Source organism: Anopheles coustani, chromosome 2 (assembly GCF_943734705.1).
Source record: "Anopheles coustani chromosome 2, idAnoCousDA_361_x.2, whole genome shotgun sequence".
In the NCBI taxonomy this organism is placed as follows: domain Eukaryota; kingdom Metazoa; phylum Arthropoda; class Insecta; order Diptera; family Culicidae; genus Anopheles; species Anopheles coustani.
In genome coordinates, this window is record NC_071289.1 from 36905275 (window position 1) to 36931456 (window position 26182).

The 26182-nt window shown below is 42.2% G+C and overlaps 1 protein-coding gene across 1 annotated transcript; it reads right to left on the minus strand.

Moving 5' to 3' along the window:
* Nucleotides 1-325: 325 nt before the first annotated feature.
* Nucleotides 326-21784, minus strand: LOC131267037 (thioester-containing protein 1 allele R1-like). The gene is made up of 12 exons (XM_058269786.1): nucleotides 21682-21784; nucleotides 19385-19565; nucleotides 18903-19262; nucleotides 18106-18827; nucleotides 17779-18040; nucleotides 17453-17704; nucleotides 17310-17352; nucleotides 15551-15698; nucleotides 2800-3107; nucleotides 1112-2721; nucleotides 890-1043; nucleotides 326-812 (listed from the first exon to the last, which is right to left on the minus strand). Exons 1-12 carry the CDS (start codon nucleotides 21747-21749, stop codon nucleotides 568-570), a joined length of 4353 nt encoding a protein of 1450 aa, XP_058125769.1. The 5' UTR covers nucleotides 21750-21784; the 3' UTR covers nucleotides 326-567.
* Between the last annotated feature and the right edge of the window lie 4398 nt (nucleotides 21785-26182).

Here is a 26182-nt window from a genome sequence, read left to right on the forward strand (position 1 = left end):
CTGGGTCGTGCCGCTGATTGGGTAGGTCAGTTAAAAAAAGGTTCTACTAGCGGAGCAATTTAAGCGTTATCAAATCAAGTGCTGTAGACTCTGTCTGCGCTGGCTGGAACGGAATTTCGTCTGCTGAAGTTTGGCTGGCTGTGTGTTTAATTAACCATCCGAAACTGGCGTTGCTATCGCCTTTGCAAACCATGCGGGAAGTATGATCGATTTTTTTAATCGAAATTCGAACATTTTTAGGTCGAACAGATAGAAAAACCGACAAACAGAAAGAAACACTATTTTCTTTCGAAGAGATGACAAAAATTGTATGGTTCCCGTTAACTTGTGGTTAAGTATGATGTTACGTTGGTTCCAAAAAGGTGTGCACCCATGGACACATCAGTTTATTAATGAATTTCATACCATCATATCAACACTCACATTTGTTTGTATATCTCTGTATGGTGAAAAGTTTATGTAAAATTATATCCCTGTTGAAAACAAATTATCCTCATCGTCGGTAACTTAAAACCAACAGCGCTACCCGCAATGTAGTTTTCATTCCCCAAAGCTCTCCATGTGCGCTTAGCGGAACATCGTCACTAGCATCGTCGCCAGTAGGAGCGTGACGAAGCTGGCATACACTGTCTGGCCACCGTTCATAATCATTGGTCCTCCGTGGTGCGGGAAGGACTCATTCGTACCGGCCGGCCCGTCGGACGAGCGCTGCTTCTGCGAGCGGATCGAGCACGCCTGACCGCAGTCCTCGTTTTCACAGATGTCACAGAGCGAAGCCTTCGGTCCTTCGTAGAACTGGCGAGCGATGCGAGCTGAACAAATTTGATTGAAAGAGGAAAGATTTTTAGAACTGATATGTCTCGGACTTTCAGGCACTAATTCTACGTACAGTTATCGTAGTAGTCGTAGATAACGACCGGTGCCGGCTTCTGCTTGGCCACCTTGTGCGTCCGGAAGGCGGAAACCGTTGGGCAGAGTTCGCGCTGGTCCAAACTATCGAAGTACAGTACAACCGTGGTGTCACCTTCCTTCGTTTCAACTCTCTGGAATAGTCATAGAAGAATATCATTAGCGGCTGGTGGAATTACTGTGGCCATAACCAATTAGTTACCTTGATGTACGGCGTGTTCTCCAGCGATGGGAGCGTGTCCGAGTCGGCGGTAAATCCACTCGGGAAGCTCACCTCCATCACGGCCATATTGGACACGTTCTGACCGGCAGACGGGACGAAACTTGTACACACGGTCAGGTGCAGATGGTCAGGGTTGCTGTTGGCGTTTACCTGCGGATCCAGCACGAACCGAGGCCACTCACCGGTTACGTTCATGTTGTACTTGTATGAAAGCTGCACCACGGCAAAGCCACTTCCGGTTGCCTTGATCTCGATGGTACGTGCCGCCGACGGAAGTTCAAACTTCTGCAGGATCATACCGTTATCCGCGTTCACCGACATGCGCTTCTCCTGATCGCCATTGATCTTCGCCGTAATGGTAACATCGTTGTTGGCCGAGCTAATCTTGGCAGCCAACTTAGCGAGCGCCTGGAGACCAACGACCGTATCCTGTGTCGACTGGAAGCCACCCTTGTCGTTGCGCTGTGCGATCAGCCACTTCATGACCGGAAGCGCGTCCGTGTCTAGGCCGGCTTCGAGGAACGCCAGTAGTCCGTATGCGCTCATTTCCACGTTCACCGAGTTGGGACGAGAGTACCAAGGGTTCTTCTTGTCTGCCTCCGGGATCGGCTTGTGCCACCACTTGGTGTCGCTGTCCGTCGTTGCCTTGGCATCCAGCTTGGACAGGATGAAACCTTTCGAGGAATGATCGGCCAGCTGTAGGGCGTACGCAGCCAATGCCAGGGCATACGTATCGTCTAGCGACTCCGTGTTGCGATACACGTAGTCGATCGCCTTGTTGATGGTGTTCTTGTACTTGTCCACCAGATTGATGTTCTCCAGGAAGGCAATCAGGGTGTACGCGGTCAGCGCTACACCCGAACCGGAACCGCCCTGCATATCCTTGTGCGACACAACACCCACCTCCGGGAAGCTACCGTTAGGAGCCTGATTATCGCTCAGCCACTCGAGCGACTTGTCGATGACGTCCTCATCGATGGTGATGTGGTTGGCGGCCTGCTTGAAAGATCGAGCGACAAACGCGGTCAACCAGGTGCTTCCACTGGCGTCACTTTCGCCGAAAGCACTGAACGAGCCGTCCTTGTGTTTGTAGCTTAGCTCACGCTGATAGCCCGCCTCCATAAACTTCTTTGCCTTGCCTTCCACGTTCGGGGTCAGCTTGTTGGTGGCCTTCAGGTAGTCCAGCACCACGATGTTCGGTACAAAGTTAAGCATGTTCTGCTCCCCACATCCGTACGGCATACGGATCAGCGAGTCAAGGTTCTGAATCGTAGAGCCCATCACGTCGCCAATGACGGCAATTTCAACACGCGTCGAGTCGGGTACAGCGTTCGGAGGAATCTGAACCTCGAACGTCTTATTGTCCTCGGGTGTCGCACGCAAATCGACAAACGCCGCCTTGTTGATGTACTGTGGCAATCCTTCCGGCTCGACCAGCAGCTGACGCTCCACACCATCACCAGCGGTCTTCGACTTGGCCGTCACCTTGATCGTGATGTGTCCCAGCTTCTTCGGCTTCACCATGAACGAGACCGACTTGCCCGTGTTGGCCGGAATATCCATGCGCTTCTGACGGAACAGTTCCAGCTCTGCAAATCCACAATGACACAACAAAACGTTATCAACGATATCCAACAGGAGGGGTATTAGCGAGGCGATTAACTTACTTGATGATTCAACGACTTCATTCTCCACGTCGGCAAACTCAAACTCCTGCTCGTCGTTGTGTAAGATTACCTCGGCGGTCTGATCGTCCTCGAGGTAGTTGAACACCACGATCGGAATAGCAACCACCTCACCACGCTTGACCGAGTACGGTAGATTGGTGGACACGAAGAAGGGAAGGAATACCTTCAGGCGGCGCGGTTGCTGCGTCAATCCCAACCCATAGATCGGGTTTACCGAGAAGCCGGTTATGATCCACGAGGTGATCGTATCGGGGACCTTCTTCTGGATCGTTTTTTCACCGCTGAAGCTGTATCGTTCAACAACAAGCAGACATTAGAAAATCGTTACTTCCCGAGCCACTTGGTCGCACAGTTAAGGAAGGAAGCATAGACACCAGACATTGACAGCCCAACAAACAACTACTACGCGCTTCTAGAACCCGGCATGCACCAACCCGAAGCATTAGTAGCACAACGTGTATGGTGGTTAGGTCGATGAGTGTGATGTGATTGCGTATACCCGGACTACCATCCTGTGATTTCGACAAAGAGGCTCCCCACAGCCGCAATCGAATGAAGCTGCGGCGAAATGTCCAGCAAAGTTTGAGGTGAATTGTTACGCTGCACTGCATAAAACTCTCGTCAACTGCTTCCATGACTGCAAGGAGTGTAAAGACTGTTACCAGCGGTCAGCAGGTTAGTCCAGCGCCGCTAACGCCGGTTCGTCGCTAGGTTCGGCACAAACCGTGACCGGTTTCCGTTTCTTAAAAATCTGCATAGCGACCAACGTCCACCATTTTTATTTGATGCGAAATCAATTTTCTTTTTAGACTCCGGCAGTTAAGGGACTGCACCGTTTGTTGTGCGGTTTTCTACACAAAATTAGAATAAACCATGGTTGGTTAATCGTTTAGCATAGCATTGCGTGGTTTTAGAATTTGATAAAGAGGTTGGTTGGTTTGATTGCTTGTTTTTGTTGGTTGTTTATTCTGATTAGCTAAAACAACAAGCGCATACTCGCACACACACACACAACGCAAGCGCATGGTGAAATATTTACCCGGAGTAGGTATTCGCAAAAAGCCACGTGTCTTGAATTTCCTGCGACAGGAAAAGGCGTGGAATGTCACGGTGCGGCCGTGGTATGCGACTGAATGCAAACGGACCGGCGAGTGGTGGCCGGGTATTGGTTCTCAGCACCTGCTTCGGCATCGGTCGTGGCCGTTGTTCGATACTGGTGTACAGCACGGTGCCGTTCGGTGCGCGATGGAACTTATAAATTGGTGCCTCGGGCAACGAGTTATTCGCTAGAAGAATGGATCGGTCAGTATGAGATGGGCTAGAGTATGAGGGTGGTGGTAGTGCCACGGCGCGTGACCACGTGGTAAGGAAAACCGACACTCGTAAACCACACATTACTCGTGCCCCAAATAGTGTGCTAAATGTTAAGAAAAGGAAATTCCCCGTAATGACTCTTGAAAGGTGGGGCTTCAACGTCGTTGATTCTGTTTGGAGTTTCAAACCCCATGAAAACGGCGCACAAACTTCAGGAATCCCCCCCGAGGGTTGATATCACTCCTTCTTGACTACCCTCCTCGGCACACCCAGAACACAGCCGCCAACCAGGACCATATGATTACTAAGCAATACACCCCAAACGCGATGATGTCCCAGTATAACCCGCTTACGTACCCGTGTTCGGCTTCACTTGCCCATAGCCAACATTGGGGAAACAAGTTTCTTACTTCTTCAACGATTTTCTCCTTAGGTGGATGGTGAACAACACTAGAATATTCCAACGAAGATGTGCTCATAGCTCCGAATGCCGCGATGGAATCCCTGTTTACTGGTAGCTGCACTGCTACATAAATTGTATGGTCCACTTGACGCATCATGCCGCCTTGGTCTTGTTAGTCATGGATAGTGTTGAAGTTAGTTGAGACGTATTCATAATATTCGATTGATATAGATAGCGATTCGCAAGATCATACAACATCCATCACACAATCACAGGCACGAAACAAGAGGAATATTGTTTATCTGGAATCATTTGGGATGTTTCGAGCCAATTCACACATTAAGAAAAGGAAACACTTATATGGCCAACCTCTTGGATGGGACTGACTACCATAGCCATGCCTCGGGAAACTTTTTACTTACAGGGGCCAGCTGTAGGGATGCTGACCGAGGTGTAGGCATAGTCACTGACCCAGCTCCTACACCAATAAGAGACAAATTACTCTCCTCAGCTACCTCGGAAGCAGTATCATTATCATAATTCCACGTAGAAAAATATGCAATTGATTAATACAGATTGCACTGATTTTAGTAGAAATGTCCTAATCTTAAACAGTTAACATGCAGTATTAATTCATTGAAACCGCACAGAAGGTACAAATTGGCTCAAAACAAGAATAGATATAATGTAAGAGTTTCTGTTTTACTGGCAGACATAGAGATACTTATAAAAATTACAAAAAAAAATGCAAAAACAAATAGATCGGAATGAATACCAAACAATAATCATATACAATTCTCATACAGTTGTATTCCATGTCAAACTAATAGAAGCTATGGAAAGATATATCTTTATTGACTCTGGGCTCCAAAGTAATCCGATTTTTGGGTAAGTGTAATGTGTTTGTTTGCATTACACTGAAAATTGTATGTTTTGAATGCATGCGAGCGCTCAAGATGACAAAACAATCATAGCAGAGTCCATTTTAAATAGATGTCGAGCAGATTCATGCAATATGCCAAAAACAAAATGTCCATAAGGCTAACCTCTTGGAAGCGATTGACTGCCAAAGCCACGTCTCGGGAAATTCTTTGCGTACTGGTGCGTACTTTACGTCTTTCGGTGGAGGTATGGCTACTGACATATACAAATGCTCTTCGACTATATCTGCATCCCAAACCACGTCACCTCTTGGTGCACATACCTCCTCTTCTCATGTTCGAAAGTAAAGAATTAAATAAAATGATGTGATTCTATTAAGTCTATATAATCAGTAAGGATACAGTTTTAGAACACAATAGAACCTCATTGGTGCAGAAATATCAACTTGGATTAAATAACTACAATTAAATGGAAATTTTTGTAACCCTACACGACACTTCATAAAAAAAAATTGTACTGTATTGAAACAATATTCATCAAATGTTGATATTTCTTCTTTAACGAGCAATTTGGTTTGCTACAAGCTCGTAATATGTAATGAATTATTTTTCATACACATTTTAAAAACTGAATAGTGAAACAGAAGATTATCAAAAATTTAATACAATTTGGAAACCTTCTCAATTTAGAACAAACATTGACCAACTAAGTTGCGGATGGACCATTTTGATTCATTTGAGTCAAACAAACCAACTATCATAAGCTTTCTAATTTGCATTTCTAATCTGAAACAAAATTTGCCCAGCCACAGCGCATTATAATTCACCAAAATCATCGTTGACTGCAAATACTATTACATCTGTAAAACTATTGATGTTGTACAAAGAAGTCTACAAATAAGAATTTATATCTTCAGTAACCACTAGACAATATGTAATAACATTAAAAAATCTCTCATATGGGAAAGAGATTGACTAACTAAGCAACTATTAAAGGGAAAAAAAATTCATGAGTATGTGGCCTACTAATAATTCAAATAAGGTGCAAGCCTCTATGAACAATGTATACAAAATATCGACAGAAGGATGTAATGATTCTTGTTAAAGTTTGAATAATTGAAAAGAAATAAAGAGCTCAGGTTTTACATGCACTGATAAAGTAACTATAAGCAAATGATAGGTAATAACATAATTGAATTTTAATTCTATAAGCGAGTTTGATGAAAAGAGCAAAAGTATCAGCTAACTTCAAGCAACATTTAACATTAATAACAGTGTATATAACCAACGGACTACGCACAGTATTTAAAAGAAACGCAAATAAATTGTATGTCCACCTTTCGGGAGCGATTGTTTGCCAGAGCCATGTTTCTGGAAATTCTTTACGAACTGGTGCTGCTGGTGCATTGAACGTGGACCCACCGAATGCCCCACTCGCTGCCATAAAGCCGAATCCTGCGGCTGGAGCGGGTGCGAGAGCAATTCGGTCTGCCAAGTCGTAGAAGATCATAGGGTCTTGAGATATTCAAACGAAAGTGGAAAATATTGTGAGATGTTACATTGGCTAATATATTCGACCCTAACTAAGTAGTTCTCAAGCAATTGAGTTGATTTAATTGAATAATTAAAGGAACCCCTGAACGGCTATCGGGTACGTAATTATGTTCATACATTCATCCAAGAATAATACGAAAAAAAGAAGCGGTTTTGCCGTATCCAAATATTCATCGCTTCAATTCATATTTCAAGCGCTTTCATAGTGATTCTTGCTTTGCATTAATTGAAAAATAAAATACATCTTAACACTACACAATTTCGTTCAAATACAGCTCTTTTGCTTTAAAACTAGAGCCAATTTGATAGAAATTGAGACAAATCTTGAAAACGATTCCCACAACCACAAGTTCAACAAGTAAACTCTTTTCAGATTGAAATTGGGTTTGATGCTTTAGAAGCCACGGCTTAACTAACATGAATTGACGATTGCCATTTGAAGTTGATTGACTGAAGCTGTTGGCCGAGGAACTATTTTAAAGTATACTGCTACCATGAATTCGATCCGCTTTCCCCAATCTATAACATTTTAAATTAATTTCATTATTGACAGATCAGTTTTTAGCATGATTACCCGCTTCAATCGAACGAGAGAGGGATTGACTTTCTTTTCTTTCAGATGCATTGGGAGCAATTGCGCACATTTTACAGTATGAAAATTCTACCCGGTGTAATGGACGATATACATATGAAAGGTTGTTACATGAATTGAATACATGCAAACAAACTGCCTTTTTCTGGTAATGGTGGGTTTTGAATTTTATATATATATCAATGTGGTTGATGAAAGGAGTATAAGTATCAGCTAACTTCAAGCAACATTCGACATTAACAACATACACACATATACACATGTGACCAACTGACTTCACAAAATATTCCAAAGAAAAGCAAATAAATAATCTATCCACCTTTCGGGAGCGATTGTTTGCCAGAGCCATGTTTCGAGAAATTCTTTACGAACTGTTACTACTGGTGCTACTGGTGCCACTGCTGCAATGGACATGGACCCTTCGAATGCTCCACTCGCCGCCATAAAGCCGTTTACTTCGGCTAAAGGGGATACGGGAGCAATTCGGTCTGCCACAAAATCTAGTTCTTCATAAGCCACGTAGTAGTAGATCAGAGGTCCTTGAGGTATTCAACAAAAAGCGGAAAATATTGCGAGGTGTAATATTGGTTAATATATTCGACCCTAATCAAGTAGTTCTCAAGTTATAATTAAAGTGTGATGTGAAGTGAATAGTGATTTAATTGAACAATTGAATAATTAAAGAAACCGCTGAAAGGTTATCGGGTACATAATTAAGTTCATACATTCACCCAAGAATTATGCGAAAAATAAACGGTTTCGCCATATCACAATATTCATCGCATCACTTCATATTTCCAACGTTTTCATAGTGATTCTTGCTTCGCTAAATTGAAAAATAAAATACATCTTAACTAACATGAATTGAAGATTGCCCTTTGAAAGTGATTGGCTGTAACTATTGGCTACTTAAAAGTATACTGCCACCATAAATCCGATCCAATTTCACCAATCTATAACATATGAAATGAAATTTATTATTGACAGTTTAATTTTTTTCATGATTGCTCGCTTTATTGGAAGGAGGGAGGAATTGACTTTCTTTTTATTCAGATACATTGGGAGCATTTACGCACATGTCAGAGTACTTCATTCAACAAACATGTCAGTTAAAACATATTTAATACATACAAGTAGGTTGCCTTTCTCTGGTAATGATGGGTAATAAAATAATTGAATTTTAAATAAACCAATGTGTTTTATGAAAGGAATCAAAGTATCAGAAACATTCAACATTAGCAACATATATACATATACACATGTAACCAACTGACGTCACATAATATTCCAAACAAAAGCAAATAACTAGTCTGTCCACCTTTCGGGAGCGATTGTTTGCCAGAGCCATGTTTCGAGAAATTCTTTGCGAACTGTTACTACTGGTGCTACTGGAGCTACTGGTGCTACTGATGCAATGGACATGATCCCGGCTTGTGCCCCAGTCATCGCCTTGAAGTTGATTCCTGCAGCTTGAGCGCGTACGAGGCCGATTCGGCCTGGTCGTGCATGAGCCACGCGATAGAATATCATAGGTCCTTGAGGTATTCAAACAAAACCGGAAAATATTGTGAGATGTTTTATTGGCTAATATGGCATGATTGCTCACTCTATTCGAAAGAGAGTCATTGACTTTCTTTTCTTGAATTTGCACCCATGTTATAGTATGAAAATTCGATCGGGAGAAATAAACGGTATGTACATGAAACGTTGTTACTAGCAAAACCATAAATAATGTTTGAATTCATTCAACATTTCAGGTGAAACATATTGAATACATGCAAGCAGGCTGCATTCACTGATAAAATAATAAATCTTTCAAAATAAGATTCAACCTTTTGGGTGCAATGGTTTGCCAAAGCCACGTTTCGGGAAACTCTTTACGAATTATAGCTGATGGTGCTGGGGCGACAGAAATTTTATTTACCGCCGCGTAGGGAGTTCTATCGAAGAAACTTGAAGAAAACGATGCAGACATAGGCATCGCAAACATAGGTGGCTGCATTGCAACTGGGCCTGGTAATCCATGGTATCTGAAAGGGTCTTTATGACGTGCAGAAGTTTTAGCAAACAAAACTAGCTAGTCTTTCCCCACTGTAGCAATCTTTTTGTTCTCGCATCCATAATAACGAAGGTGGAAAAGAAAATATGTCGATGTAGTTATTTATCTTTTAAAGATAAAAATAAGCTGAATGCGGTTTCGTATTACATTTACTAACCAACTACAAACACTCTAAAATTAACCACGAAGCATAACGGAAAGTATAAAGATGTAATTGAATAAAAGTAGATTTAATTGAATCCAAAAAATCACTACGCACCCTTCTTTGGTTTCGCTGTGCCATAGCCATGCCTCAGGAAAATCTTTTCTGATCGTTGGCTCAAAAACCTCGTCCCCTGACCCTAGGGGAGCATAAACAACCTTTTTCTTGATGACATCCACTAGAGAACCTGATTTAGGTGAAGCAATTGAGGTAGAATGTAATAAAAATGCAAGTGGCACGGGACAGTTGATGGATACTATTTCAGATTTATTACGTAGACTTTAAAAAATTATCTCTTTCCAGTTCCGGATTTCCTACCAGCGATTAATATTAGTCAAACAGAGTAAATGTCTATGAGAGGAGATTATTTTACCCCACAGGCATAGTAAAGTGATATCATCTGGAATGCATTTACATACCATGCTTGAAAATTTTTTGCATTTTGAAGTTACCATGCTTGAAAATAAACACACAATGCAATAATCTAAAAGAACATGAAAAAGTGTATCCAACCTCTTTGCGATTGTTTGCCAAAGCCACGTTTCTGGAAATTCCTTACGAACTGAAGCATCCGCAACAGAAGCAGAGGCATCATTAGGGGCTGTCGGTTTGGCGGTTTTGCGCATTGGAACTCGCCGCAAAATAGAATTCTTCAAAAAGGGGACGGGTTGGCCACCTGCATGATAATATGACATCATAGCGGATCCTTGTTCATTAAGAAACAAACGTAAGATAAGATTTTTTGTGTAACTATTAACTGTTTTGACATCTTCAAGAATTAATACCATCATGATCACTAGTGGACATTAACAAAAAATTGGTTGGCACCAACTTTGTTGGAATAATCAATAATAGCATTACATTTTCGTCATCATTTGTTCAACATTTATCAATATAAAATAAACATTAACAATAAATAAGAAATGTATGCACCTTTAACCACCAAGCAAACATATAATATATAATAAAAAAAATATAATAACTAATTGCTAATTTCACATAGCTTCAGGGCAAGACAGGCTTGTGGCCTAACAAAAGTTCTACAGAAGTTCTACAAAACCCACCCATTACGGGAAACGCCTAAGATCCCAGACAAACATGGATTAAAACAGCTGCGTATGGAACTTTTTCTTAGCGTAACGACGTTCTTAGTCATAACTGCCCCCGTTAAGAGCTTACAATACTTTTTTCCTTAGTCAATAGTCAGTCCTCTCGTACAGGGGAGGGTCCGGTCTCGGTTGGGATTCGAACCCAAAGCCGTCAAGGTGGTGAGCCCCGGCGCTCACATCATCTACACTACAACGACTGTACAGACACTGTACATAAGATATACTGGGATAACAACCATGTTTATTCATAATTCATGCTGCAAGGCTCTGTTAACATAGTAAATCGTATTTGCAAAATGATGTGATGATCCGGTAAAATAATTGGAAGAAAAATTTAAAAAATATAAAGCTTTGCATGCAATGCTAGAATGTGTGACTACAAGCAAATGATCGGGAATACAATTAATGCATTTCAAATCTGTCAGCGTATTTGATGAAAGGAATAAAAGTATCAGCAAACTTCAAGCAACATTCAACAAAAGCAACAGTGTATATAACCAACGAACAGGGCAGAGTATTGGAAAGAAAAGCAAATTATTTTGTCTGTCCACCTTTCAGAAGCAATTGTTTGCCAGAGCCATGTTTCCGGAAATTCTTTACGAACTGGTGCTGTAGGTGCACTTGACGTGGCTCCGACGAATCCTTCCGCACTCACCCCGGGAAGGCCGATTCCTGCGGCTGCAATGGCTACGGGAAAGTATCGATCTACCAAATATTGGAACATTGCAAATTGGCTTAATAATCGACTTTTTTTCATTGAACATAGGTTTCATGTCGTCAAGAAATGGTATTGGCTTCATTCTATAACCAAATATCCACAATAACCCGTTGGAAGTATTGAATGCGTGATATAACTCAAACATTTACCAAGGAATAATTCTGTAAATTAATTTAAAAAAGCTAGATAAGAAATTTAAACACTCATATTGACATACGAATATTTACCTCAGAGACGATACATTTTACAACTATTCTGGTCATTTCAGTTACAAAACTGTTTTCAGAAATTAAGACAAATCCTTGCAAGTAAGGAGGTGCAGTCAAAAATCTATAGCATTTAAAACTAATTCATTATGTACCGTCTTTTTTTGTCATGATTATTGGCTTTATGTAAAGGCTAGAGCAATGATCTTCGTCTACTTTCAGATGTAGGTGGTGGTTTCGCATACATTTCAATGTATGAACATTCTACCCGGAGGAAGAATATAAGGTTTTCCAGCAAACACATGCTTTATGAATTCGTTCAACTAACAAAACATCTTATAAACGTACTGACCACATGCAATCAGACTGCATTCACTGGTAAAATAAAGGTCATTCAAAACTAGATCCAACCTTTTGGGTGCAATTGTTTGCCAAAGCCATGTTTCGGGAAATTCTTTTCGAACTGGAGCTGGTGGTGCAGGTGCGGCCGAAATTTTATTCATCGTTACGAAGGCCCTTCTTTCAAAAGAAGGCATGGGTGAAAATAAAATTCGCGGTTGAAAATCAGCTCCCGGTATTCCTTTTATTCCTGGTAATCCATAATTTCTGAAAGGGCCTTTACAGTGTGTTATAGAGATTTTAGCAAACAGAAATAACTATTGTTACCTTCAGAACCACTTCTTCAAGCAACTTGAACAACGGATGTGAAAATGAAAATGCATGGATTTCATGATACTTGCATGGTTAAAAAATATTGTAAGGATTTCATTTACTAGCTATCACCCAATAAAAAAGAAAAAAAAATAGATTAATTTGCACAAGTTATGAAAATTATAAAGTAACTAAACGTAACAATTTGTGCTACGCACCCTTGCCCAGTTTCGTTGTACCATAGCCACGCCTCTGGAAAATCATTTCTGATCGTAGGCTCAGAAGCAAACTCATTTGTATCTAGAGAAGCATACGCAACCGCTTCGTAGAGGACAACAACTAGAGAGAATTATTATAGAATAGAATTTAATTTCAACTAAGGCTTCACAAGAAAGATTATACTGCATACATGTGTGTAACGATATAATTTCAGAAACACATAGTAAGATATAATGAAAGAAGATGACTTCAGCTTACAGTTACGGTAAAATGATACCATTTTGAATGCATTAAAACATGCGACAAATTTAATTTTGCAGATTGTAGTTAACATGCTTTTTAATCCACACACTTTAACCTAAACGATCAAAAATAAATGCATCCAACCTGTTCTGACCGACTGTTTGCCAGAGCCACGTTTCCGGAAATTCTTTACGAACTGGAGCATCCGCAACAACTGTTGAGACACCTTGAGGAGCTGTTTTTGTTGCGGTTTTCCGCATTTTAATGCCAATAGCACTCGACGACAGACTCAAGGGTATGATAGCTGCATGATAATATGGCATCATTGCAGGTCCTTGTACGTGAAGAAAAAACGTAAGATAAACCGTTTTGTACAACAATTCTAAACAACCATGTTTTGATATCTTCAAGAATCTCGTGCTACGCGATCGTGCGATAGTCTCGTGAATCCTTTATTCATATTCTCCTACATACATTCCCATTCCCATCCTCTTTACCAAACATATCCCAAAGTTGCAACTTCATTTGAGCACCTTTATCTTGTAGAAAATTTCATATTACATTGAATCAAATTGCCGAAATAAATCCAAATCATAGAAAAACAATATCACTTAAGTGCATGCTACTTCTCACTCATGAGAAATAAAAGGGATGACATATATTATCCACCTTTACTGTCTACGTGTTGTTTCTGGAAATTCCTTACGAACTGCATCATTGGCAACGATAAGTAGAAACAAAAATTCCACAAAACTGTTTCAGGGCTATTTTAAAACTCCTTTTCATCTCATTTGAATGATTTGAAGCTCTGTCAATCAGTTTGTCAAACTCGCCCTTTTGTTCTATGAATGAAAAACAGAACACCAACCACATCAAAATATTTAACCATACCCAATTTGTCGATTTAAGTTGCATACGCATGCAGCTTCATCGGTTCGGTATAAACACAACTAACCTAAAGTGCATAAATAAATGTTTCGAACCTATTCGGAGTCATCGATTTCCAGAGCCACGCTTCTGGAAATTCTTTTCGAAGTGAAGCCTCCATTTGAGAAACGGAAGCACCTTTGCGCACGGGAGCACTACCTGTTCGCAGTCCAAATTTCGGCAAGCTTCCTATCCTAGGATAAACACGATATCTGAAATCTCGGACTTTATCGGAACGAAGCCGAGAAACACATTTGCGAAAAATCAATTATAAATATATATTCATACAAAGAATCACCAACCAAATGATGAACAAGCGGATCAGGACGAAATAAACATTAAACAATCCGAATTCCAGCGGTCTGTTTAGTCGTTTTGTTTTTTCAATGTAAGTTAACTTACCAACATTATTTGTTAATTTCCCGACAGTTTTTGAGTTCGTCATTTTGTGTTGGCATAGATGAATAATATGAGACGCATAACAAATATAGCTCATACAAAACAAACATTCAGCCATGCCTCATTTCATTTTCAGATGCATACACATATTGAAATAAAAACATAACCAAATAACTTAAAAGAGAAAGAATGAGTACATCCAACCTCTTCTGGCCGATTGTTTGCCAGAGCCATGTTTCTGGAAATTCTTTACGAACTGGAGCTTCCGCGAAAGGAGTGGATGCAACTTTTTGCACAGGCGCAGAAGCAATTCGTGGTACAATGCTTGAAGAAGTCCTCATAAGCTTTATCCGACTCCTTAAGCGGGTTCTGTAATATATTTTCCTGCCTTGGGAACGAATATAAATAAAATAGTTAAATCTGAATTTTCTAACTAGTTTCTTTTTCTCAACAAAACTATCATCCAATTGATGATAAAATGGACGACGACTATGGATGACCAAAAACGAAAAAATGCCTATGCTAGTAGCCTCAAAAGTTTTTATACATTTCAATGTGCGGTTAGTTACAGCCGATATAAAGTACAATATAACCCTACGGTGCATGGGTTATAAATGTTAAATGTTGACATTTATCAAGAAAAAGTAAGTGAATCATCACGAACCCCTCTGTGAAATATGAATTCCATAGCCAGGATTCCGGGAACGACTTGCGTAACACGAGTTCGTTTCCACCTGACGGGGTATCGACTTCATCGACCTCCAGAGTACCACTTCGGAACAGGATACTACCGCTATTGTATACGCGTCTAACGATTGGCTCTAAGGATGAAAACACCGTAAGAAGTGGGGGTTTTTACTGCACGAAAATAAATTGTCGACTTCCTGTCGACCAGAGATATACCAGGGGTCTATTTTTTGCGTGTACGAAAGGAAACATACAATTAGCAAGCCCTCAGCTGTCGTAACTCAAGAAGACTTGACGATAATCCAAATTATAATATGATCTTACTATGGATCATCTGTGGGTTTGTTAGGCAAGTAATCCCCGTTGGGACATTATTAGTCAAAACCGATCTTTGCAAACGTCTTTTCAGCTTGTACATTCCGCAATTTAATGCTATATATAATCAACAACTAAAACTACCAAAAACTTCCACCAAACCAAAGTCGAAGAGAAGGATAAAAGAGAAAGAAAATGAATGGGAAAAAACACAACCAATTGGCGAAGCAGCATCGATAAACAGTACGCACCCTTCCTCAGTTTCGCTGTACCATAGCCATGCCTCCGGAAAATCTTTTCTTATCGTGGGCTCAAATCCACCAGTACCGACACCCGCTCCCAGGGCAGGAGATGCAAACGCAACCGCTTCCGGTACGGCGTAGGCTGGTAGATAGGGTACTAGTGTGAAATTTAAAAAGTTGTTGAATGGGTTTATGCAATGTTTGTCACTGCAAATTATCTTCCATTAGAATGAAGTTCAGACATTAGTTAAACTTTGTGAACAGCTTTAAGCTGTGAGCAAACCAAAACAAAGCTAGCTACACTCACAGCTACACTGTGAGTGCATACGCCTAATGGCAGTAAATTATAACTATTTTTAACCCGCTTGCCGGGTGACCAAGACCAGTAACCTAGTGGACAAACCTTAGATGGTTTATCCAAGATTCTGGAAATTGTTTTCATACTAATGGTGCTTCACCTATGCTTGACGAAACATCTGCATCCAAGGCAAAATAAAAGCTCATATCGTAAGGAACTCTAATATCAATAATATATGGAATCTCTATTAAAAAAAGAGTATCATTTTTATATGAAGCTTTCGAACCAATTGTTCTTGGTTTTCAAACTACGTTCACCAACAAATCTAAATTCACCCCAAAGAAATTGTGTCAATGTCTATTAAACTATCGGTATAAGTAGGTACTACTGTCACCCGAAAATCTCACCCAGCAACAATAAAATAAAATGAGTGATGTATGTCTTCCAGAGCTATCAATAGTGAAATCAACAAGACAATCGTTTATCATGGTTTCATGTTGTATAGATAACTTTCTTGGCAGGATAGGGTTCAAGTAAAAACTGACAAACCTCAAATTTGCAATCGATTGCCATATCCAAGACTCGGGAAAACTTTTTCGAATGACTGGTGTGACACTGCTTTCGACAGGACCAGCGGATAGCGCAATACCGACCCGATTTTCCAATGCCTCAGAAATGTCTGATTCAGGAAAAACGTCACAGCAGTACGTTGCTAAAAAAGGAGTGGCGAGAAGTTTTACACATACTTTGCACTTATACGCTTGTCATTCACAAGATAGGCTACCACACTTTTGACGAATTAAACTTCATACTTAAAGCATCCATGCCTAGAAGTCTGACCAATGGTTCTAGAGTATTTACAAGCAATGATCGGTAGATGGAAATGGTATATTCACACCGGCAGGGGCTACTAAGCACTGGCCTACTACAGTCCAGCTTATACACAATGAAATTGTACGAATGCCTAAGTAACTTGTTACAGACCCTTGCTGGTCCACGGTTTCCCATATCCAAGACTCGGGGAAACTAGTTCTGACTTCAACATTGGGCTCGTCGGTCGACGCCACCACTGGCACTCCCGTCGACGTTAGGACCAGTGGCCTTGCTGACGTTATTATTACTCCAGCACTCAGGGCTATCGCAGATATGGGCATTGGGATGGCAAGAAAAGGATACCTCTCTGCGGAAAGCAAACAGTGCGTGTGAAAGGATTGAAAAATTGTGTAAAGCCTTTTTGGGTAAAATGGAAACTAAAACTTGTTGACTCGAATATTGGGAGTAGAATATACCCTGGAACTATTTGAAAGGAACAAGAACAATATTATACTTGAAACGAAGTGATCCGACAAAAATGCTGAAAGCACCGTCCTGTTAAAAGTGAGCAATCGTTGTTGTTCACTGTATCCGTTCGATTATTTCATAGTTGTAACATACCATCGATGGTTATTGATAAAAAAATAGCAAACTTACGTGGTGGATCGTTGGCATTTGAAAGCACGAAGGCACCGACCGACTGCAAAGAGAACGAAGAAGCGGATTAACGATCCTTTTCCTAAATGGCCAAGTTCATTCAGTGCATTCATTGTCAAGTTCATTCAGTTTTTCCTCCTTACATTGAAATCTTTATGTTCACCATACGGACGCCATGCGAAACGCTTTTTCCTGCGGTACGATCCGTATGATCGCTCCTCGTACTTTTCGAGCTCGCCAAATACATCTTCCTTCGTGATGTCGTTACCACTCTTGAGCAACAGCACACTCTGATCGACTCCCAGCAGACCGACGTACGAGTCAGGGTTGGTGCTGATGCTAATTTCAACATCCTGGCCCGGTTTCGTTTGGTCCTTGGAAAGGTTCACTTTCATCTGCACGAAATAAAGAAGACAATTAAAGCTACTTGATCTACTTCCGTCAGGTTGGTTGGACCGCTAACACCTACAAAATTTTGCAGCTCACTGTCGAACGTGATCACCTTACTGTCGCTCACCATATCGCCGTTCGGGGCAATATAGTAAACGACCAGTTTTGCCCTAGGGACCATTGCGAACGAAGCCAAAAACTTGAACGTATGGAGTTTGCTCTCTGGCACCGCCACCGTGTTGCTTAGGAGGACATCACCGCGTCCAAGCAGCTGGTACGTGAAGGACTTCATCGGCACCGAAGCTGCCACCTCCACGACGACGTCCTTATTTACCAGGGGTCTAGCAAAAAACGCTTCAGTTCAAGTTTTGTTTTTTTTTTCGAAATCAGTCTTTGGTATACTTACAGCTCGGTGAGAACCCTCGCGCGGATGTAGGAGTCTACATCAGAGTCGGCCTTTGAAATACCCTGCAGATAGAAGTTCTGACCGAGGTAGACCGCATTCACATTGATGTAGGTGCTATTGCCGTCAGTGTCGATCTCTAGCTTTGCCATTCCGTTCTGGTCTAGCGTGTAGTTGCGCGCGATTTCCTTGCTACTATAGTCCGACTGTGTCACCAGCACCGGGTTCGTCTGATCCTGCACCGGTGTGCCGTCCTGGAACGTCACCTTCAGCCAGGTCGTGTACGGTAGGCCAGGTTTGAAGTTATCGTCTGACTTCACCAGCTCCAGCTTGTACCGCCGGTCGTGGATCGTCACCTTGCTCGTAGCGTTCTGCTTTCGGCCAGTCAGCTCCTCCTCGACGACCGCTTCGACTACGACCTTACGCGTATAGTCCCCCTCCAGACGCAGTTCTTCGCGCAGATCGAACTCCACCGAACCCTTACCATCGATCGGGATTACCTTGCGCGTGATAACATCTTTATCGAACGGCTGCACGTAGTGGAACCGGAACTCGGGGCTGACCGACACGGTCGCCTCCCCTTTGACCGGTTTGCCGTAGGTATACTTCGAGCGAACGATCACCTTCACCTTGCCATCCTTGAACGTTGTGATGCCGGGGGATTCCACCGTTACCTCGAACTTGGGCAGTACGTACTCGTCCACGTCAAAGGTTTTTTTGTGTTTCTACAAGTGAAGTTTCAGACCGTAATTAGTTGATAAAAGAAGACCAATTGAAGCACTGAATTGGATGTAACTTACCGTTCCCATTGCCTCCACATTGATGGACCATGCGCCAAGCACGGGTGCAGTCGAGAGCGTCAGCTCCGACTCGAACACACCCTTCACCAACTTTCCTTCCTTCCACTGCTTGATGCGGTTACCCTTGCCGTCATTGATGTGCACGCTAACGCTCTCCGCCTTCTGCAGCGGCCTGGTGTTCGGATCGAGCACCAGCACACGGAACCGCACCGTATCGCCCGGTTTGTAGATAGACTTGTCCGTTTGCATGAACACGGAGAAGCTCTTCTGCTGGTAGTCGAGATCAGTGGTGTTCTTGAAAGTTAGGCCAGATAACCCCTCAGCAACCAGCTTGTACGACGAATCGGGAATATCACCAATCTGAACGAATAACAAACCAACACCAAATCCAGGCACTTGTTCAAATCAATACTGTAAATTCATAGAGGGTATGCGCAAACAAACTGCGATAACCCGGTGGCCAAAGATTAAGATTTACTTACCGCAAACGGCACCAGACGCGTTTCGCCGGTGTTCAGAGTGATTTCTTGCTTTTGAAGTACCTCCTCCTTGTCCACGATCGCCAAGCTAAACGTGATGGGTTCCGCGACATCTTGATTCGTTACGGAAACGTGGTACTCGGAATTTGGTCGCAGCAGTTTCGCCCCAACGATCGAGTAGTGGCTGGAAAAAGTAATTTGTACAGTAAATTCACTTAGTTCTACATTCATCACGTGGCCGGACATGCAACTCTTTCACATGCCTGCCAGTAGGAACCAACTCCATCCGGATGTTGGTGCATCGCGCTGCCTCATAAATGAATCTGAATTATCTCACGTAGCGACTATTCTGCGTTTGATTGCTAATTACCTCGCCAACAAGATACGGGCCCGTATTTCCGGGCGAAGAGATTGTTTACAAAAATAAAGCTCCCGGTGATTTTCATTAAATTCAGCAAACATTCCGCACAAAAATCCCCGCACGATTCATTGGCAATTCGTAATAATTATTTTCACAATACTTGACGCAGTTTGTGGGAATTTTGAATGATAATACTTGTGATGACGCAAACGAAAATGTAGTCAAAGCTATTTTAGCAGACAGGAGCTAGATAAGCCTTCAAAAATGTTTTTCTTATTTATAATCCAAGTGAAGTTTAATTTTCTAGATAATCAGACAACTTATTGCCAACACATCATTTTGTAGGAATAAACACGGTTAACATTATCTTAGGAAAGTTACATGTAATACACTAAACACCTAAAACTAAAAACAAACAATCACGTGTTGATACGTGAATAACCATACCTGACTCACCGTAGGAACAATTATCAAATTGTTCACATCACACCATTTCGACATAACACTGGCATGTACAGCAATTTAATCTATTCCTTATTCTAACAGACAAAGCGCAAATCTTCACGCAAACAAATCTTCACGAGAAATTATGAGTAATGCATTTGATTGCATCATACCGCTGGAATAATTTTCAGATCGGATTGAAATGTTTTCAAGTGTACCATATTTTAAAATCATTAGCTACGGAAAAATGGACTTTTCGCATGGTTCTTACTCGATTGCTACAGCTATAATGAACATTCGCTTAAAGGTGATAAAAAGCGTACAGTGCTAATCAAAATCGGACCATCAGCTGATGTGCACTGCTTAATTTGTTTTTTTTTTACAGAATTTCATATATGTATAATTCTTCGAACAGTGTACCGAAGCGTGAAACAAAAGGCAATCTTGGGGAACGATTATATAATCACAACGATACAACTTAGAAAGATGACCTTCTCACTTTCCGGGTATTTTGTAGTGTTGGTGGAGCCCCGATGACCATCGGCTCGAGCGATACGATTGACTAGGTCTACGAGATGCACCCCACTTCAGGGTCATGTCGACCGTTCCGTAAGAGGTCGTCTTCAAATCTGTTAGAAATCATTGCATGCGTTCAAAGAGACACGTAAGCGTTATTCTAGTTTGGAAAAAGAATAATCAGCTTCAAAGGCGAAGTTTAAACTAGCTCGAAAACCAATCCGACAGCCAACGGGTACGTAAAGAGACATCCGTGCGTACGCGCTAGCATTGGCTGGAATCAGCAATGACCTAATGTTGCCTTGTGTAGGACGACATGGTCGCACCAACACCCTTCCTCCATCGGGTAGAATACGCCCCTACCCGAACGTGTCGTTAACTGACCATGAGAGGTATGGGGGCGTGGATGAGGATGCAAGTGGCGTAAGGGACGGTAAACAATACGCAAATTGCTTCGAAATCATGACCCACGCAAACTGCGCAAGGGGAGACAGTTAGCTGTCATCGTGGTTTGTCACCGTAGCGGATTCCATGGTTCGCCATCGGAAGGTACCACCGACGCAGCTCCGACGTCACCATCCGTAAAATTCCGCCGTTGCAGGCGGGCAGTGGCAACCAAACCGCGCACACAAACATCCTGGTTGGAGGTTGTTTGTGCTTCCTGACCAAAAACGGACGACACGACCTGCCATTGCCGGCTGTGCGCTTGTGGCCCCAAGCAAAGTGGTTAGACCACTTTTTTCGCTCGGTTTCGTCATCGACTCAGTCGGGCTCGCTGTCCGGTCCGGACCAACTGCCTCGGAAGGAAGAAAACACTCCAACCATTTATCCTTGTTCGCTTTGTTCACCTCCCTTCGAATCTCAGCACGCTGTGTGACGAAGCTTCTAGAGTTCCTCTCGACCAAGCTGCATGTCATCGGCCCTCGAAACTGTGCCCGAAATATGCGCGAAATACGTGTTGTAAAAAGAAGATACTAACCCAGCACCATCGGAACCGGTTATACACACTGCACCGAGCACTAGGAAGAGCAGCGGCAGCAGCATCATCGAGTCCGGCCTCGACAACCTGGACCCGGGGCGGCTCACTTGGTGTCGCATTATTGCGACGAATACGAATTGAAACACTACAGCCGCGCAGTTCCAACGATTTGGCACTGGGCAGCAACAAACAACTTACACTTGAAAAAAAAAAACAAGACACTTTCTACTAAACCCAACGAAGGTGCTGAAAAAATTATTATCGTAACAAACACAACACACAAAAATTATAATGTTTAGCCAGGGGAATTCCCCTTTTCCGGACACTTTGCGCGAGCACTTCCAGCTCGTAACTGTGGTACGAGTGCGGATCGACAACTGAAAGCGCTGTCGTTCGCTAATGAGCTCACAACGATTGACCGTCACGCGGGCACGGAAAAGGGAAGGATCACCGGGGCGAGGTCCAGTAATCCACTCCAGCTTCCGCCACCCCGTAATACGCGCGGACCTACACACACCGTTTACAAACGGACAGCGGACGATCGTTGAACGTCCTACGTCGCTGGTGGAACCCAAACTAAACTCCCAACCGGTTTGACGGCGTGGCTTTATAGGAAGCTCCACCGGGGGGGGGGGGGGGGGGGCGCGAGCGACAACAGATCTCTCGCTCTCCGCGAACGCGACGCTCCAGGTACATTCGTCTAGCGAACGACCCCACAATATCGGTGGTCGCGAGCCGCGATCAGCGGTTTATCAGTATGCGTGATCATGCCGTCCAAAGATCGAAACCGGTCTCGGCGGCCGGGAACTTTGCAGCTATTGCCATTGCACTGTAGCACGATTTCAAAAGTTTAGTTGTTGTGTTTCAACTTTTGCTGAATCACTTAAAATTTTCAATCTGTCTCGGCTTTGCAAGGGTTTTTTGGCTAACATAATCTGTCGCTTATTTTTTTTATAACCTCTCTTTTGATCATCTATCTCTTGAGTAACATCTGAAGAAAGACGATCGAATACGCACCAATACAGACTCGTAAACGCCGGTAACGCCGAACCGGCTCCGTAAGCTGGAACTTGTTTTTATTTACAAACGGCAAACACAAAACGAACAGTTCAAAACAAACTTGCTACGGATCGCTTATTTCGTCTCCTCCGTTTTCTTAGTTTTGTGTTTGAGGCTCAACAACATGTGAGCATCCGATAGCAAGGCTGGAGGCTGATCGGTCGAGCAGGAGCTTCTAAGTCAAACTATGGTAAATAAAGCCCCATGTACTGTTCCTTGGGGCTCTAACCTTTACCTGACTTTGAAAAGTCTAGTTCTATGGAATCTGACATGAAAATAAACTTTTTCTGAGTAGCCTGTATTTATTTTCAATGTAAATGGAATACAATAAAAAAAAATGTAAATTGTATATTGTAAGGCTTGATTGACTCTAAAGCATACGGCTTCGGCATAGGATTCGACAACATTGAGCACATCCTCTTATCATGTGGGGATTTTGACGCCTGACGTCCCTATCTATTACCAAAGCTCCAGGCGTTGGGGAAGCCCCCAGCGACCTCCATCCGTGACATCTTGGGCAAAAGGACTTCGAATAAGCAAGGGTCACATTTAAACATGCCAGAGAATATGGGATCGCACTGTAGAATCTTCCTCTTCCGATTCCTCTTCTCTGTCCTCCTTAGGTTGTGTAAATAAATGTGTAAGAAGGGCTGCAATCATCCTCGAGGAAAGAACGGCGTGTGGTAGGGAGATCCATCGCTTGCGTCTGCCGAGCAGTACGCGTGCGACCGCCCGCCATATCACACCAACCAATAAGACCACGATACCAGCCACTAGACACACAGACCGCCCGAGCCTACCATCAGCACATCCCGCCACTCCCGCAACCACACATCGCCAACAATAGCCGAGGTATCCCGGGATATGTTTACAGCTATAGCTGACTATGAGAAAATGCCCCGCTACAATTAGTTTTAAGGCATTAGGTTACTTATGGAAAATTTTTGTTACATCAATTAAAATACAGACTGGCCGTCCAAATATATACAAAAACAAATGTATCACGAAACACCCCTAACATCGATTTTCTATAGTTGAGATTAACATTAATCATTTCGGAACACGCTAGTGTCGTATTTGTTTCTGACGCTCTGCTTGCTTGCATTTCGAGATAAGAACTTGCTTGTTGCTGAAGCACTTCACAATTCTGAGAAATTGTTATTTCCTGGTGTCTCGTATGCGAGGACCAATTGATGATCGCCTCAAACATAAAGCACTCGTTAGAATATTGTGCCACGGAAGAATATTTTGTCTGGTCTTATTTGAGGCGCTGTGAATTGATTGGAATTTTTAAATGTAGCTGGGAACCGTTAGCGATGCCCGAACAAATATGCTGTATATAAAAGTTTTATTTGTTTATATGGTATATTTGTTTATATGATGCCGGGTAGCATGCGTTACCTCTACTGCTTGTTTTTCACCGCTCGGTCTTTCACTAGCCATTTCGTTTCCGGTGTTTGTATACCTTAAGGATTTTTTATTTTTACTAAGGGCTATGATGATTCCAGCAACGAGATGTTACAATTTATTCTGGTAATTTTAGCTGTTATTTTTTTTACAGTAAAGCAGTAAGACAACAAGACAACTCAACATGCACGATCGAGTATCGAAACAATATCTTAGCCAGCCGTTTCCCCAGACCTTAATCCAATAGAAAATGTTTGTGGAAGGCTAGTTCAAGAGATTTATGAAGATGGGAGACATCACGAGGCCATATAGGAGCTATCCGAAATGCTTGGCGTTCCTTATCAGTAAATACGTTAGAAAAATTATCGGAGATCATGCCATCAAGAATTTTCCAAGCAATAAATTGTAATGGGGAACCCACTGATTATTAAATCATGACTTTTGAATCCATTTATGCTATTTTTGTTGATAATTTAATCAAAATTCTAAGTGAGGCTATCATTTTGGGACACCACTGATTTTAGTTTCTTGGTACAAAAGGGATTGTTCATTCGTTTTCTTCAACATTATTTATGCAAAGTAGTCATTGTATAATTAAAAATATTTGTGTATTTTTTGAAAAAAAATATATGCTCGGTATTTGCCCTGCATAGAAAAAACTACGTGAGGCTATCATTTTGGGGCGCAGTGTATAACGACCCCCCGTGTATAACGACCCTCGAACAAAATTATTTAATTTTTATGAGAAAAAATTGTTTTTTCTAATTTTCATCGCGTCTAAAATTATACGTCTTTAACCTCCACTCTATGATCGAATCGAAAGGTTACTTCCCGTGTATCATGACCCTCTTAATCCGGCTTTGGGGGTCCGCGACAGCCGAGCGGTAGCGGTAGAAAAATCGGCCCTTGAGCGCCGAGGTTCACCACCTCGACGGCGTGGATTCGAATCCCAACCGAGAACAGGGCCCTCCCCTGTACGAGAGGACTGACTATCCACGTACAACAGGGAAACAATTCTCGTAAGCCCTTAACGGGCAGGCGTGACCAAGAGGTCGTTACCCCAAGAAGAAGAAGTATCCGGCTTTGATCATGTTTGAACTAAAAGGGAGTCGTTATGCACATAAAAATACCGCCATACATCGACGCTTGGTAAAGAACCAAGCTTGAAGCCACGATCGAGAACCAGCACTCGAAAATAAATCATATCACCAGGTGTTAGAAGTCGTATAACATGTGCAAGGGCGAAGAAAAAAATTGATTTGGAGCCGTTGTGTGGTGCGGACCAAAAACTTAATCTTTATTTCACAACCCAGCCTGCTAAAACATCGTGCTGTCTCGTTTTGTTCTTAACAATGGTTAGTTAGACAGAAAGAGAAAGCACGATGATTTTGCACGCTGGGAAGTTCTTTTTGCACAATCATTTATACCGGACGGACTGGTCTTCGCCGAAGTGACAGCTGGCGTTAGAAGCGAAAATGTGTCTGGCAACAGGATTGAATATACCCTACAATCGGACAATTGTTCCACAATCAAATGATATTACTCTTGGGAATGCGGTCAATTTCTAAAAAAGGAAGGTCATGATGAACTGTAAGTAATAGGAGCTTTTTGATCACTCTCGAAAAATTACCTCAAACGTAAAACAGTTACGCAATATTTGGAGTTTAACCGTAGAATTGCCGACAGAACGATAGAAAAATGCCTGTGATGAAGAAACAGTTCAGGGTAAAACAAACATTTTTATTACTTCAACATCATCTTTATTACCACACAAAACACGAAGTGATTAAAATATAATATATCCCTCTGAATCCCCGAAATATTGCGGGTAGTTAAACTTCAAAATATTGCAATGACTGTCACTCTAATCAGAAGAGTAGCCGATTGACAAAAAATCAATTTTTTTGCAGCCGTTATGTAGTACCAGCAAGTTTTTCCATGGCAGATTGCTGGGACTCTTGCTGGAACTACATGGTAGCACCAACAATTTAAATTTCTGTCAACCGGGTAAAGCTATATTTCATATCAGTGAAGT

Coding starts and splice junctions, on each gene's coding strand:
- LOC131267037 (XM_058269786.1), bottom strand. CDS start 21,749: ATGATGCTGCTGCCGCTGCTCTTCCTAGTGCTCGGTGCAGTGTGTATA. Junction 19,566..21,681: donor ACCGGTTCCGATGGTGCTGG/GTTAGTATCTTC, acceptor TACTTTTTCCAG/CCACTACTCGATCGTTGGGG. Junction 2,722..2,799: donor TGAAGTCGTTGAATCATCAA/GTAAGTTAATCG, acceptor GTGGATTTGCAG/AGCTGGAACTGTTCCGTCAG.